Raw genomic sequence first — 17,696 nt, 5'->3', positions numbered from 1 at the left:
CGAAGCGACTGCGTGACTTGCAGCATTTTGCACGCCAAAACATGTTTATCAATAAGGTTGACGCAGTCTGCCAAGGAAACAGTGTCTTTGTCGACAAGAAACAATGCTAAGTCAGGCGGAAGCTGTTGATCGATACGGTAACGCACCAGGAGTTCCGCAACCGCTTGAGGTAACTCAACCTTGCTCCCCTTGAACCATCTCTGCAGCTGTTCCAACAAGGCCCGCGAATGTTCCTCATAGGTTTGACTGGACTCACGAGTCCAGCTGAAAAAATTTCTCCTATAAATACATGCGGACACCGCATAGGCATTCAAAATCTCGGCCTTCAATGCCCTGTATTTGTTTGCGTCCTCGGTTGCCATCCTCGCATATACCTCCCTCGCCTTCTCAGATAGATGGCTCACAAGATGGCCGACCCACAAGCTCTCATCAATGCCACCGGCAGCCAACAACTTCTCCGCCATCTCCAGATACGCTTCTGGCTTCGTGTCTCCCGTCCAGTCCGGCAAACGAACATGAACAGTTTCCGGGACTCTTGCAGCAGACCCCTCTGCCCGCAGTCGTTCAGTCAACATTCGCAACTCATGCTCTCTGACGCGTTCAGCTTCTGCTGCCGCATGCTCTCTCTCTGCTGCCGCCGCACGCTCTCTCTCTGCTGCCGCATGCTCTCTCGCTGCTGCCGCACGCTCTCCCTCTGCTGCCGCATGCTCTCTCTCTGCTGCTGTCTCTGCTCTGTCATTCTCCCTGTTATACATGTCAAGTTGTTGAACCGGAGTCAGCCCGGTCCAGAAGGGCGAACGCATGCATTTGGTCATGATGGGATCGCTTCCTAACATCTCGGGTTGAGTGACCGGGTCAAGGCTGCTTGCGTCGCTCACCTCGCCACCCACGTGACTGTCAACATGATCAGGTTGAACTCTCACTTCCCTGGTCGACATAGCTTGGCTACGAGTTATCATACGACCAGGCACAAAACACAACCTCAAACACAACGCTCAAACACAACGCTCTGTTGGGGAAATACGACACAACTACGCAATATCACCCGCACATCAAATTGCCAATGAGAAAAATACCACGTACAAATACTCACGTTTTTTTTTTTTTTTTTTCGGTTGTTTGGAGGGATCCGAGGCTATTCGCTTATTCTTTGTCGGTTGTTTGGAGGGATCCGAGGCTATTCACTTCTCTGCCCAAGACAGCGTCCTACGGCGAGAAAGTTCCTCCCAGACGGCGTCCGCTGGTGAGAAGGCGATGAACAGATGCCAGAAGATGTCGTCCACTGCAGAATTCCCGTCTCAATCGAATGGCTCTTACTTGAATGATCCTAGGACGAGCAACCCATTTGTCGCGATCCCGTCTGTGGAATGTATCCCAGCACGGAATACGGACGTAAATGTCCGGGCTTCAAGTAATCCACGTAGTGAACCAAAAGAGACGCAATAAACACAATTGTGTTTTAATCGGCCTTCTAGGGGTAAAGCACGATTATTTATTGGCTCGATCACAAAAACCATGAAAGGTAACAAAAGGTAATATGCTGCACAAGCCGGCAGGAACTGTCGGCCACAGACGCTCCAACTGGACGCAGGTAAGATCCTCGCGGCTCCAATCGACGAGCTCCGGGACTCGAAGGATACCAGGATGGAATACCACACAAGGCCGCCAGGAACGGTCGGCCAGGAGCTCCAACACGAAGCAGGCAATATAGGACTCACAGTTCCAATCTACGATCTCCGGGAATCACTCGTTCTCTTCCGGAATCACTCACTCGTACAATCCATAACTATAAACGATCAGCACAACTCGCTGTCGTGAGGCGTAACGAAAGTTCCCTCGCCTCGAGGCCTCGAACCTCCGAGCTGCGTCCGTATCATGAGATGGCGGCCGCGCTCTCTGACCCTCCACCAATCACGTCCCGACTCGCCTCCCAATCGCGTGAGGCTCCAAGGAGGTTACGTCAGTTGTGGGCGGGGCACTCATTTGGGTGAGAACAAAGGTGGTTTCACCGGGGGTTTCTCACAATATATATAGATATAGATATAGATATAGATATATATATATATATATATATATATATATATATATATATATATATATATATATATATATATATATATATATATATATATATATAGGTATGTAGATTAAAACGTGTGGAGCGTGACGAGCGCTCCTCCCCATCTCCACAGGTGAAGAAATCCTGCACTGCATGCTCACACTCACCTCTTGATCACCTCTGACCTGGAGGCCTCAGCCCGGCCACTCAATAGCACTGAGATTATTTTGGTGCTCATTGGTTAAATATCAACCGGAGCCGCCTATCCGGATTTTGGCTCATTTGCCTTTTTATATAAAATGGTTTTTTTTTTCAATCAAAACATTTAAACACAACTCAGGACATGGACCCCATGGCCAAAACACACAGTCCAAGAAGACTGTCCCATGAGCATACACATGCACCTCAGACCAAAGGCTGTAGCAAATGTTCAATTAAAACACACATCCTAACACCAAAGGGTCAGAATGCATGGTCATACAATTGGACCACTCCTCCACAGGAGTGAGTCCCCACGATTTCAACACCATGCCACAACTACGAGATCTTATTTGCCCTCGTCATGGCAGCATACCGTTCAAAAATCTAACCAATGAAGACCATAATCATCATTTATATAGTAAAAAGTACCTCCAGACAAATTGAGAACATCAGCCACGGATCATGTCTCATTTGGCAAACACTGCATAATCCACAAGAAGCAAAGATGTGTATGCCACACAGACAGTCACGTGAAAAATTAAGTACACCCCATGTAAAGTTTTGACTTTTTCAACATATTTCAACATACAGCGATTCGATCTTCATTTCAACAATATTGATAGATAAAGGTGATATAATATAACAAATATCATGAAACATTTACATTTTGTAGTCCATTGTATAATTTAAATTAACATAAATGCATATTTCGCATGTGGAAAGAGTAAGTCCACCCCTACATTCATCACTACTTCAAATACCTAAAATTTGAATCAGGTGCACCAGCTATAGCTCAGGTGCAAATGATTAGAACATCGTTAGAGAGGATCTTGGAGGAACCCGTCTTATTTAAACCTGACATTTAGTTTGGTTTGCTCTTTGTTGTTGAAGTGTGCGGCAACACCATGCCTAGAACAAAAGAGCTCTCTGAGGCCTTCAGAAAGAAGGTTATAGATGCCTACGAGTCTGGGAAGGGATTCAAAAAGATCTCCAAACAATTTGAAATCAATCATTCGACTGTCCGGAAGATAATCTACAAGTGGAGAAGATTCCAAACAACTGCCAACTTGTTCAGGCCAGGCCGCCTCAGCAAGTTCAGCCCAAGAGCAGACCGCAAGATGCTGAAAGAAGTCTCTAAGAACCCCCAGAATGTCATCACGGGACCTACAGGTAGCTCTTGCCACTGTTGATGTCAAAGTGCATGAGTCTACCATGAGAAAGAGGCTGCACAAATTTGATCTGCATGGGAGGTGTGCCAGGAGGAAACCTTTGCTGTCCAGAAAGAACATCAGGGCAAGACTAAAGTTTGCCAATGAACAAAGGCAAAGACCAGCACCTCTGGAACAATGTCCTCTGGACAGAAGAGTCAAAGGTAGAGCTATTTGGCCACAGTACCAGAATACATGTTTGGCGAAAACCAAAGACAGCATTTGACCACAAGAACCTGATACCAACTGTAAAGCATGGTGGTAGAAATATTATGGTTTGGGGCAGCTTTGCTGCATCAGGGCCTGGGCAGCTCACCATCATAGAATCCACTATGAATTCTTCATTGTGCCAGAGGGTGCTTGAGGATAATGTGAGGCCATCTGTCGGAAAGTTGAAGCTCAACCAAAGGTGGACCTTGCAACATGACAATGACCCTAAACACACCAGTAAATCCACCAAGGAATGGCTGGAAAGAAAGAAATGGAGGGTTCTGGAATGGCCAAGTCAAAGCCCGGATCTAAATCCCATCGAGATGTTGTGGGGAGATTTGAAATGAGCTGTGCATGCAAGAAATCCCTCAAACATCGCACAGCTGAAAGAATTCTGCACGGAGGAGTGGGCAAAAATTTCTCCCAGTCGATGTCAGAGACTGGTAGACAGTTATAAGAAACACCTACTTGAGGTTGTTTCTGCCAAAGGGGGCAATACCACCTATTTGAGCCAAGGGTGTACTTACTTTTTCCACATGCGAAATTTGCATTTATGTTTATTTAAATTATACAATGGACTACAAAATGTAAATGTTTCATGATATTTGCTATATTATATCACCTTTATCTATCAATAATGTTGAAATGAAGATCAAATAGTTGTATGTTGAAATATGTTGAAAAAGTCAAAACTTTACATGGGGTGTACTTACTTTTTCACATGACTGTACATTTGTTTCTGCTAATGCACACCAAAAAAAACCAGAAGGCACGGCGATTGGGCAGAGATATAAATCAAAATGGGTGGAGTGTGATGAGCACTTTTCCCGATCTCCACTGGATAAGAAATTCCGCACATGTGCAGACCATCCAGTGGAGATTGGGACGGGTGCATCCTTTTGGAATCAGTGAATCCTTTTGAGCTCTATGGCAGTGGTATACTTTCCAGGTAGCATTATTCGCTGCCAGGATATGTCTTATTGCAGTGAAAATTGACTAAATTCAGGACAAATTGGAATCAGTGAATCCTTTTGAGCTCTATGGCAGCTGTAGACATGCCAGGTAGCATTATTCGCTGCCAGGATACGTCTTATTGCCATGAAAATTGACTAAATTCAGGACAAATTGGTATCAATTAATCCTTTTGAGGAAATTTTGCGAGGGCAAAATTAGTAGCAGTCAAAGGATATGATACATTTCAGAAATTTCCTGCACTTTCAGGTTGGGTTTGTGACAAGGACAAATTCATTAGATGTTGGTGAAGATCCGGATACGAGAATTATTGAAGTGATTCTTCACCATCGAGAGGGCACTAAAAACACGATATCTCAAAACGTCTTGGACAGATTATGACAAAACTTGGTGGATGAGTTGGCTATGTGACAATAACAAGCCAAATAGATTTTGGGTAAGGTCCAGATCCAGGTCCAGATCCGGCCCATCAGTGGGATACAAAACGTAAACTGTTCAGCCTGGAGGAGGTATGTGCTGTACTGAGTGCCGTTCAGCAATGTCGTCTGACTTTCAGTGGACCAGTGTGATAAAGCACCGTTTGTCTCCCACCCCCTTGCCCCCCCCATCCTTTCCTGGCAAAAGGTAGGGGGATTTCATTCCCCCCCCCCCCATACACCCCGACCCCTCGCTCTGGCATTCCAGGGTCACCGAGATGTCCCTGCTTTCCAGCAAGAGTTGAATCATCAAAGACAACTATCACGGGGCCTTCTCGGTTTCATGGATCAGATGACCACTTCGTTTTCATAAAATTGTAGGCAAGGGGATTTCGCATTTGCTTACATTATCACAATCTTTTGCCATATTTGGTAGGAATCGTTTCTTGATCAGACATTAGCACATTGCATCCATAAGCAAAAGGCCATATATAAATAATTATTAATTATTATAAGCAACATGTTATCTTTCAACAAAGAGCAAAAAAAAGAAAACAAAAATTCAACAACAAAAACACCAATTATAGAATACATCTCAGGAATGGGGTCATACTTTTATTTTGCAAAACTCACCAATAAAACAGCATCAAGAGCTTGAGAGTGCTCAAATGACTTCAACAGTTTGTCGATTGTAGAAAGATGCAATTTACTTGTTTTCGGAATAACGATTGCCTGCAAAATTGTAGCACCACGGAAAACAAGGTTGAAGTACGATTTGGCAAACAGAGCTGTTTAAAGGCTATAAACAACATTTGTACATGTGTGTTTTTACTCTGCATCAAAAAGTAAGAAAATGAAACGGATTCAAATGATGAAAAATGAAAAGTAGGAAAGGTGTGTATAAAACGGATGTCAACTCGAGCCGCGTAGATGCTAAATGAAGCCGGAAAGTTCCTCAAATACATAGTGGTGATGAAGGAATGAATTGGACAGCAAGAATAATTGTGAGGGTTAAGGTGATGGGAGTGAAATGGAAGCAACGAGGAGTGGGTAAGGGAAATGGAATTGGGACAAAATATATTAACATATGTCATTGAAGAACCTTTTTCGTCAAAAATGTCCTGCTACAAAGATGGTCTTCAATTCAGATGTCCTTTACAGCTGGGTTTCTCAACCAGGGGCCTGGGGACCCCAAGGGTGCCTCAGAGTACTACCATGGGGTCCATGAGATGGCAGGGGAGAATTATTGACTCAGTCAAGTGTTTACCATATAGTGCTTCCGTTGGTTAATTTTTAGAAGTAGTGCACCTGCTCACTCTGGGAGCAGCAAGGGAAGTCATGTTGGGGAGAGGGAGTGCAATATCGCACGTCGCAAACAACCTTTGGGGAGGGGGGATATTGTTTTGTAATAACAACAATATTATGCTATTATCGTTAGTGTTGTTATTACTTTGGTTGTAAGATGCAATTTTTGATACGAGAGAGATACCCGTGCTACACACGGGTGGGAGGCCAGAAGCAAACAGGCAATGCAGATATGGCAAATGCTAAAGCATGAAACCAATAAATTCCACATTCCTGTAGCACCTTCAGTCGCACGTCAGACATGGACAGTAAGTTCGTGAAGGACTTCCATGAAAAACGTACCCGTTCACAAACAAACGAGTACGTTCCCGTATAGAAACATCGATCGTGGGACCGTGGCGAATCTGCATATGGCGATGGCAAAATATCAGAAATTGAAGGTTTTTTTTATTTTAAACGATTCATATAAACATCCGTTGAATCATATCACACGCAAATCATCAAAATCTAAACAGTATCTTTAGAATTTCAATAAAAGCCACATCACTGTTCATATCAGTAAATATTATTCCATCGTGTTTCAAATCGTGATCGACACACTATGATTGTGACGATCGTGAATAGTGATCGATAATAGTGTTCACAATCGCTATGTCATATGTACTCCAGATACGTGTACCAAATTCCCGATAAGTGTAACTGTACCAGATCAACAGTGAAAAGGATTTTGAGCCGATAGCTGTTACGGCCTTGGCAAGATCGATGGAGACAGCGATCTGTTAGCGATCAATGGAGACATGTTGCTTTCCCGGATGCAGCCGTTTGTGCGTCGTCACAATGAGAACAATGGACGTTATGCGAACGCGAAAGTTATGCAGGAGTCCAAACCTGAGAATGCTGGAGACCAAAGCTGAAATTGGGAAAACTAAATAGCCTAAATTTAGAAATGCCATTTGATATGTATCAGGTTTCACATGCAGTTTAATATCTTGTCATTGAGCAAGTAAATTCTTGATTCCATTTTTTCTGTTCTGATGTGCCAATTTATGTGTATCATGTTTAACAATGAGGCTAACCACTCACTCAATAAACTGAAATTAACAAAATCTGTTAAGTTTATAAGGTTCACCACATTTCCAAGCTGGCCTCCAAAGCCGCAGCTTGATGTAGTACTGCTCTCCCCTCTGGGGTAGTGCTCCTGCCTCACACCGAGCTCGGCTTCACGCTGCAGAAACCAAGGCTTTTAGAATCATTGGTATCTCCCGCGATGAAGCCGATTCTGAGGGCCTTTTACTCTCTCACTACAGGTATGTTGGCAGTTTTTCTGTCTTCTACCGACTTCTCTCTGGCCTAGCTACCCCCAACTCTGTCTGTGCTCTGCCCCCCAAATATTCCTGCAGGACGCACAAGATCTGCCAGCAACCCTCTTCTGGTGAAACTGCCAAAATCAAGACTCTGCTCACCTTCACTCTTTCATTCCTCTTTTCTCCCGCCTCTGGAACAAACTCCCACTCTCTTCAATCCCACTTCTCCCTCCAGGTCTTTAAAACAGCTGTTCACCACAAACTCCTATCTTTCCCCATCCACAACCTTGATCTTTTCTACCCCGATTAATACACCCCAAATCCACCTTTTTCAAATTCCGTTTTCTTTCCTGTAAGTCCTTGTGGTGTCCACCTTGTTTTATACCGTGTACCCCGCCCCAGCCCTCTCCCTTCCACAGATCTCCTGATGTCCCTGTTATCGCCTGTTGTTGCTTCCCTCTCTCCCCCTCTTGTCTCCCTCTCCTTTTACAATATGCTTCATGTGTGTTTCTGTTTCGGTTTCTGTTTGTATTTTATTTATGAGTTAGCTTTTACAGGTTTGCCGACTTCGTATACGAAAAAAAGTTAAGTTCTGTTTGTTGGATTACAAATAGCTATCAAACAGTGCACAACAGCAACCAATTTTACATTTGATAGACTTTTTTGAAAGCAAGCACTTTTGGAATTGTATCAAAAAAGGGGAGGGGTATCTTATCTATGCTTAGCCCTGGGGGTCCCTGGAACATTTTATTGGACACAGGGGGGCCGCGGAGGCAAAAAGGTTGAAAAACCCTGCTTTACTTTACCATAATGACCATAGTTTGTCCCCAATCTTCTAATTATAAAGTGTGGCATAAGGGGTTGATAAGTTAAGATTGGGCACAAAATGGTGCACAGGAATGTATTCACAGGCGAGAGAGCCATCACTCCTAGCGCCGGCATCAAAATACCTCTGACATGTGCAGTGCGATCAACCACACCACCTATTGTTTATGGTTTGGATCCATTATTTCCTGTTGATAAGCTTGCAATAAGTTGTTGGAACGCCTGATAAGTTGATAAGTTGATCTGTCATAAGCTGTGCACCATCCACACAACATGGGCTGTTAATGGAGTGTAACATGTATGTCAGAGACCAAACATGAGGGAGACAGTCAGCCTCTGTTACACAGCAGCATGCCATTTTGGGTCCAACATGAGCAAACCAGTTTGGTTGTGAGGGTTGCTCGGCCTGGCGGCAGTCTCGGATCGCAAGGGATCTGAGACATGAGCAGGTGCCTCAAGAAACACCAGCAAAAGAGTGCAGGCAAGAAGATTCTAATTGTTTAATTAAAACAGTGAATCATGATTGTCAGTGAACGTGTGTGTACCTGGTCAGATTTGTGTCCAGCAGACAGACTGCAAAAGTGTAAAAAAATCAAGTGCAACACCTACAATATGACAGATCCACGGCCGGAAGTAGAACACACAAAGCAGTCTTGTACATGTCTAAAGGTACAGAATCTGCAATCGATTACAACAATCCCAACCAATTGATACGGAAATATTTACCTTATTGGAGGCAAATGCTTTTCCATTGAGGCGGTAGCGAAGGCCTCGTCTGCTTTGCCACTTCCCAACCTTTGCCACTGTCCCACCAACCCGAGAAACCTTCTCAGCCTTGCGGTGCCTCACTGTGAGGATTCCATTTGTCATTCCCACAGCAAGTGTAGCATCGTCGGCCTATAAAAATAAAAATAAAACACCTTTAGAGGCCATTTTTCCCCGCAAGCGGGGGTTGGCCTTTTTCGGGAACTGTGGTTGTTGTTGTTTTTCGGTCCCCTTTTTGAAGCAATGTTTTACGGCCGGATGCCCTTCCTGACGCCAACCCTTTTTGCCGCCTTTAACGACAAGCAGGGAATTACCAGTGAACTGGTACTCAATTTGCCGACCTCGGGAGGATGACAGGCTGAGTCAACCCCCCTGGCGTTAATTCAGCGATTGACCGGGATTCGAACCCAGGATCCTAGGATCCTAAGCCGGCACCCTAGCCGCTAGCCCAACACCAGGGACTTATGTTTTATACCTCTCCCACCTCCCCCGCCCCCTTCCCACGCCTCCTCCCCCCAAGCCCTCTCCCTCCCACAGATCTCCCGATGTCCCTGCTCTCAAATGTTGTGTTTGTGTCCTTCCCCCCTCTCTCCCCATCTTGTCTACCGCTCCCCTTATTTTGTGTTTTATGTGTCGGTTTGACTTTTTGTGCGATTCATGTTAGCTCTTTCACGAGCCTCGCCCTTGTATAGAAAAAAAACCAAAAAAAAAACCCCCCCAAAAAAACAAAAGAAAATCAAAACTGACTTGGGGATGTGAGATGAAATACAGGCAAAAGCAGAAGCATCGTCGCATCCTGCAAAAGCAAAAGCATCGTCGGCCTATGAAGTGCACAAATATGTTCACCTGTAATCAAAAATGTAATTGCCATTGCTGATAACAAGACTTCGATTGTTATGAAAATGGAAGTTAACCCCACCAGCAACAGCACCACGCTCTACATTTCTACGATCTATATTTCCACAAACAACTTGACAATACAATCCCGGTTGTTGTCCGTTACATTTTTCATGCAGACTTTGTTGTTCCTGGTTACACTGTTGGTGGAGGTGAACGATTAATAGAGAATAAACGAGGAAATGATTATTTTTTTGAGAATTCATTAACATGACGAGAGCTGTTGTGGGAGGGAAGGAAGGAAAAAAAAAAAGAAAAAAAAAAAAGAAAAAAAAAAGACGATCTTTACTCACCCCACCACTGTATTTTTTGAACAGGGCCAAAAGCTCGTGGAGCTGCAAATCAAACAAACCCACACGACAACAGCAGGCTGGACTTCAGAAAAACAAAGCCACCTAACTTGAGGGACCCAAGAAGTGAGATGCACCCCAGAAGACTGTGAATAGCAGCTACCAGCAACGCCATCTTTACCTGCACCACCAAGGGTGGACGGAGGTTATATGTTCACCCCTGTCTGTCTGTGAGCAGGATATCTCAAAGTCATGGACGGATTTGGATGAAATTTGGTGGACAGGTTGGATGTGCGACAAGGACAAATCAATTCGATTTTGGTGAAGATCCGATCTGGATCCGAGAAGTTTTAAAGTGATTCTTCACTGTTGAGAGATTGGGCCACCTACTTTATTTCCTTTCCTTCACCCTCTTTATGCAATATTACCAAAATATGCAATTACCAAAAGCTGAAGTTTGCAGAATTAAAATGAATCAAGCAGCTTACTATTTCGTCACAATGCTACAACAACAATCATCCCTGTATGAGATTGGTACAGGTTTGTGGCCAAATATTGCAGAAATAAAACAAGCATTCTGAGTATTGCTCTGCAATACATGTCCCCTACAAAAGTTCAAAGTGCCATAACTTTGTCAAAAATGATCGAATATGCAAATTTATGCACGGTTGATGCTGGTTTTCAAACTTGATCTGAGGTATGCTGAGACACATATGTGTCACACCTCACCTCATTGATAAGCCCGCAAGGTCACTCCGTGGAGCAACCTGCACGTATTGCAGTGTGAATTATATAATTACCAACTCACGGTCTGAGGTACTAGCGATTCAAGAGATATCCATTTTTTTTTTTAATATTTTCGTTTAATTAACGATATCTGCCAAACCACGTGCCCTATCGCAAATTCCAAAAGGACATTTTAGTAGACTGACATGCTGAACAGATCTGTGACGTTTTCCCTCGATTGGATAAAAAATGAGGGAGGAGCTCGGTTTTAAAGGTTCATGCTTAAAAACGTCATAACTCTGAAACCATGTGACGCATGACGTCATGCTCGCTGACTTTTTTTGTTCGTCATGGGTATGCGATTCTGCCTGCAAAGTTTGGCCTCGATCTGTTCAGCCGTTGCAGAGAAAAAGGAGTTTTCGTGTTTTCACGTTTCGTGTTTTCCATTAAAATATTCTGCAGACCGAGTCCCTCCTATGGTGAAAATTTGATCTCAATCGGTCCTATTATTGCAGAGAAAATCTTTTTTAAAGGAAATTAAAACTTAAAATGGCACTGAGTTAATGATCATCAGAATTATCAGAATTCTCAAAGTTCAAAGTGCCATAACTTTGTCAAAAATGATCGAAACGTCGTGAAGTTCGAACTTGATCTGTAACTTATCATGAGGAAACCATATGCCAAGTTTGAAATCATTAGCATTAAGCGTTTAGGAAAAAAGTCTGGAAAGCTGTTCTTTGTGTGACGGACTGATAGACTGACGGACGGACAGACGGAGGGAGGGATGGAGTGCAAACCTATAGTCCGGTAGGGGACTAATAAGAAGTCATAAAATAGAGGTGAATTTTCAGTTAAAGATAAAAAATACGTCCAAAATGTTGAAAAACTTTAACTAACATTATGATGTTTATAGCAGGTGTCATATGAACCGATGACCCCTCGTACGTAGAGAACGGAATGAAGTTCAAGGATGTGGAAGCTCCCATGATAAGGCCAAAGCATAAGTTACTTTCGCTTCACAGGCAAGTCGGTGATCTCTATTTTCTCCCATCTATTCTCTGATATTGCTCTATACGCTCTCTCATTCCTCTGACAATCCCCCGCTCGTTTTTCCAGTAACGGCCCTCCTGATTAAATTTCCAAAATCCAGGTTTATTGCACACCTCAACTCCTTTGTCACTCTCCTCTCCCATATATGGAACCACATTCCAGAGCCTGTTCTGTCTCACTCCCCCCAGGGCTTCAAACAAGCAGTGCTCCACCGCCTTGTATCATATCCCCTATCCTGACCCCAAAATCTTTATTTATTACCTCCATTAACCCTTCCTAGCCCAACCCTCTAACTTGCTGATTTCATTTCATTTCAATTTCATTTCACCTCTCCCTTTGTCCGTTCCTCCATTCCTCTCCCACCCATATTTGCTTATCCCCTTGCTGCTTGTGCCAGATTGTTGCCCATCAACTCCAGTGTCAATTTAACCGTGCTCTTCGCTCTTCCATGAGCCTCGCTCATGTAGAAAGGATAAAGTGCATGGCAATGCGGTATCATTAGTGGAACTTACCGAGATGGCCGCACTGAGCACAGAGGCCGGATAGTCAAAACTGTGCACGATCTTGTAATTTGTTGTGTCGTAGACCTTGACATGCCTGCAATGCACAGGCAACTTCAGTCATTAGAATAAGTGCAGAAGGCAAGACAATATGAATGGTGAGGTTAAAGTGCACACTCAGGAAGCAAACATAACCACCCAATGACAAAACACACGTAACAATAGATTTGCAGAATAATAAGAAGCGGCTCCCTTCTCTCCCTCCCCCGCACCTCCTTTTTCACTAAATTACTGTATTCCAAAGACAGAACCTCATAAAAATCATTAGGGGATATTTCAAAATACCAATGCCCACAATAATCCACCCAAAATTGATCAGCGAGGTATCATCAAACTTTGATGCAAAGATAGTACTGGCACCATAGAAATCTGCAAATGCATGGAGGTTGTGCATGGTGAAGGTGTGCTAGTATATTCTACAGGGTGGTCTGACAACCCCAATAAAGCATTTGTTCTTAAACACTCTTAATATGCAGGTTCTCTTGTGCAGTATTTACAATAGTTAATCGGTTATTGTATCTGTATGTACTCCAACATTCTCCTGAATCAGTGTTGCCGCATACCAATGTTGCCGACAGATGCAACAACCCACAAACTGTTATCCAGCAAGTCAAGGAATTGATCATATTCATGGAGCATCACTGAAACATACACAAAACTTGGACTTTCTCAAAACAAAGCTTTCACAATCATCCACGAACACTTGTGCACGATGAAGGCCTACGTAAGATTGTTATCTCCAAACCTCAGCTCTGACAATCAATGGTGATGGCTGCCATAATGTCACGAGCTTCTCAAACTGTTCAATGCAGAGAAAAATCTATTTTATCACTCATCTGGTAACTGGGGGAGAAATGTTGCTTCACCACTGGGATCCTGAAACCAAATTGGAATTGATGCAACGGAAGCCAAGGGATCATCACCACCCAAGAAATGTGTTCCCTACCCAAGAACTTGCGCAAGATAAAGGCCTCATTTTTGGGTGGATACCAATGGAATTCCGCTGATCGACTCCATGCTTCATAAAAGAAATGGTAGCAGGTCTTCAAGCACTAATGTTTCAGGGACATTGACCAAAGGTGTGCTTTTTCCTTCACAATGTAGCAGATACACAATGATGTGTTGCTCAGCCAACCATTTGTGGCTGCAACTGGGAGCAGTTTGATCACCCCCATACAGCCCCAGGCCTGGCCCCTTATGACTGACTATTTAATCTGTTTTGACATTCGAAGTCCCATCCGTGTGTCACCAGTTCGCCAGCGACAATGGCATAGCAACTGGCATAGACAGTTAAAAGGACAAAGGAATCCCTTGCATTGACATCAAGGGAAACTATATTGAAAAATAAAATCCACATGTTTCGGACGATTGTGCCCATCTCATTCTTTCAAGATTTTGAGCAACCCTCGTTGGAATATTAAGTTAAAAGAAACTGGAAATTATAAAAGTAATGCAACGACAATTAGGAGGCTAACTGTCATTTTGCTTACTACACCTGTCCAATGAAGATACGAGAAGGCGATTTCCTGCCCCGTTAAGTGCCAGCTTTGTCACGGTCTTGTGGTGGCCACGGATGCAAGTGAGCAACCGGCCACCCAGCTTGGTATCCCACACCTTAACATGGCGCCCACCTTGTTGGAACACGATCAAAGAAATGGAAAGCTCGGAGACAAAAGAGGAAACCAAAATATGACAATGTAAAACCGATAATAAGCAAATTACAACCATTTCAGACTTCCTTACAAATACCCACAATACCATCATTTTGGTGTCTGATGTGTTGTTCAGAAAAACAAGGCAAATGGAGAATATCATTATTCAAATATACATTGAAGAGGTGAAAGATTGTTCTTATGTGCAGTATGCAGCAGTATCACTTTTATATGTACACAGCAATTCTATTTCCCTAGAATGCGCCAAAGATTAAAGCGCCATCTGTCCCCACCACAGTCGTACCTGCAGAGATAAAGATGCCTTCCGAGGGAAGCAAAAGCACACTTTCCACCGGATGTCCATGGTCAACGGTCAGAATGGTTTTTCCTTCTCGAGCATCAAAAATGCGTACCGAATGGTCATACGACCCTGTAGGAGTTACATTTGCCTTCACTTAGAGCGAACATATTAAAACGTAATTCCTAATGTAAGATACTTCCCAATGTCTGACAGATGAATGGTGTGCAATGCGTGCAAGTCAGGATCGAGCCTCACCTGTGAGAAAGAGGTTGCTGTTGAAACGACTGGCACATGCTGTGCGAACGTAGTCGGAGTGCTCAGCAAACACCCCAAGCTTTGCAGATGTAGCAATGTCCCAGAGACAAACAGAATTATCATCAGAGGCCGACAAAACCTTCAGACCACCCGCTAAAAATGACACTGCGTGGACCGCTCTGGGGAAAACAAAAAAGCATACAGACATATGGAGGCATATTTTGCTCATAATTCTGATGTACCATACTCTGTTACAGAGCGTCGACAAAGGCTATACTAGGGGGTTTGCCATTGCCTTCGAGCAGTAGTTGGGGCAGGAATTTGGAATTTGTTCAGAGTGCCGGCAATAGCTTGCATACTCTTTATGAAGGACGCTGTGGGATCTTTAACATCCACCAACTAATTTCGGCAGACAGGATGCCAGTTTAACTTCCACCCGAGGGACGGCACACACATTGATGATTCTCTATGTAAATGTGTACCGTGTAGCGCCACCTGGTCGTGATGGCAGAGGGTATTACAATTCCCTTCTTTACCTGGACAACGCTGAGGTGAAAGCACTCTTCACACAGGTGAATTTATTTTGGCAAACAGGACAGCTAATTGATCCGTCAGCAAAGCGTCGGGTAGGCTCCGCTAGTTTACCGATAAAAACTGAATCCTGCCAAACCTGTTCATGATGCACCTCCAGAAGCAGTTCTTAACAAATACAATTTCCACAGTTAAACAAAAACAAGCAGCAGAGAAATTACAACCCATATGGAACTCAATGTTCTTCTGCATGTTTTCTTTCCTTTTCATTTATTTGAAAGCAACAATTACATGAATGGATTGTTCTACATTATGTGACAAGCACATATTCAAATGTTGGTATGCTCAGGATTGCATCACAATCTGGTCCTCCTTTATGTACAGTAAATACGAGTTCACTCATTGCATATTGTCAATTGGTCAAATAAAGAGGTTTCAGCAAAATAAACTTAAAATGCAATGATGACTGGAAAGCATTTTAAAATGCAAAGCCAGTCCCCGTCCGCTTTCACTCAAACTAAACTTTACGAACATGACGGTTTAAATATATTGTAAATTTTATTCATGTGTGTTCTCCATATTCTTATCATAAAGGTTTGTTTAAGATTAGATGACAAAAGTCTGTTGCACTTCCTGAAACCCACATGCGAAGATAGCAGCCAGCAACAGCAACTTGCACGCACACATACACATGCATGTGCACACGCGGACGCACACGTAGAATTAATAAATTACACTGGTGTGCAGCAATATGGAAGAAAGTGGATAGCAGCATTCAGCGATGGCGGAAGAGTGCACAAATCATTTTAAACTCCCAAATGATAAAGGGTGCCAAAGTTATTAAATAATAAATTGTTAATGTTGCACTCCATTTCGACCAGGAGAACAAGGAATGAAAGCATGGCCCAGTGTATATATTTTTAACCATCACTCCGCAGACTGCTGCTGGTCCACTGAAGGAGAGCTACCAGTCCGGCGAGTAATAGCAGGGAAAAATTAATAATTAAATATATATATATATATTGTTACGGTCCGCGGATAAGATGTTCGTTTTGCCGAGCGGAGGCCCCGCGGCCCTAACAGTTACCCCGACTAACCCGATTCCCGAACGTTGGCCGGATCGCGCCACAGATATTCAATATGGAAAAGACAAAAGCGACACGGATGTGAAGAAGAAGAAGACGAAAAAAAGGTTGAAAATACTACTAAATTTATTCCTACTATATACAGGCTCAAAATAACCAAGGAAGAAGGAAAGATAATAAAATAATATACAGAAGATATTAGAGACACAGTGCAAATTCCTTATACAAGCTTAATTAAATCCCCAGGGACAAAACAAACAGAACAAACTCACGTACACAAAAAGGATGGAAAGGCAGGAGGTGGATGGCTGGAGGGAGAGGAAGGTCCAAGGGGGTCCTGCAGCACGATCGGCGCGGTTAGCAGCCACCGTTCCTTCGTGGCCCTGCTCAAAACCGCCGTTCAGGCCCCAAGCTGCGGTTGCTGCCGCTTCTGCTGCGGCTGTGGACGTCGCGTGCTTTGCCAGGACTCGTCTGACTCGTCTGGTCCAAACCCTCAACTCAACAACACTCTTGCACGTCTCCCTGTCCAACCACTCTTTCTCTCTTGGTCCAACCACTCTCTTTCTTGGTCCAACCACTCTTTCTCTCTCTTGGTCCAATCACTCCTCACCACCGACCACTGACGACCAACAACTTCTTGCGCGCGCGCCTTTATAACGCCTCCGGCGATCAAGCCGCCGGCCTTCAGGACACGCCCATCGGTGTGCTCACCTCGGCCCTGGTTGGTCGCGCGACCCTCTGGCTCCGCCCTTGATGACGACGGGCGGGCACGCCCGTCTTCCCCGACCCGAGCACATGTTCAATGGTGGTTTTGGAGGGGATGTAATTGGCAATCGAGGCTTGGCAATGACAAAAGGGGAAATGGAGGTTTTGGGAATGGGAATGAAGAATGAAGGGAATCTATCTATTTCACTTGGTGCAATGGAGTGTCATCTTAATGGGAGACAAGGCCTTACCCTAATACACATAATAAAGATATAACTATCGAACAGGGGTATTCTATGATTGGCTGACGTGTATGCTTTATGGACTAATTATGGGACGCCCTTTGACCTTTCCACTACGGAGGTATTTACAAGGAATC

General features: G+C 43.9%; 2 protein-coding genes across 4 annotated transcripts in view; one reads left to right on the top strand and one right to left on the bottom strand.

Annotated features, from left to right (window-relative positions):
* Positions 1–17,696, top strand: part of LOC137431586 (hyccin) — a 576,074-nt gene that overhangs the window by 28,947 nt on the left and 529,431 nt on the right. The gene's annotated exons all lie outside the window — the stretch shown is intronic.
* The window catches only part of UTP15 (UTP15 small subunit processome component), a 93,226-nt gene that overhangs the window by 41,673 nt on the left and 33,857 nt on the right, over positions 1–17,696 (bottom strand). For all 3 annotated transcript variants that reach the window (XM_078782115.1, XM_078782114.1, XM_068123052.2), the window contains 6 exons: positions 14,997–15,175; positions 14,745–14,870; positions 14,284–14,419; positions 12,741–12,825; positions 9,227–9,397; positions 5,700–5,798 (listed from right to left, as the gene is read on the bottom strand). In XM_078782115.1, the coding sequence (XP_078638241.1) occupies positions 5,700–5,798; positions 9,227–9,397; positions 12,741–12,825; positions 14,284–14,419; positions 14,745–14,870; positions 14,997–15,175 (796 nt within the window). The remainder of the gene's footprint in view (positions 1–5,699; positions 5,799–9,226; positions 9,398–12,740; positions 12,826–14,283; positions 14,420–14,744; positions 14,871–14,996; positions 15,176–17,696) is intronic.

This window comes from Myxine glutinosa, chromosome 7 (assembly GCF_964187855.1).
Source record: "Myxine glutinosa chromosome 7, kmMyxGlut1.1, whole genome shotgun sequence".
In the NCBI taxonomy this organism is placed as follows: domain Eukaryota; kingdom Metazoa; phylum Chordata; class Myxini; order Myxiniformes; family Myxinidae; genus Myxine; species Myxine glutinosa.
The sequence above is the reverse complement of the archived record's forward strand: the minus strand, read 5'-3'. Positions and strand labels throughout refer to the sequence as shown.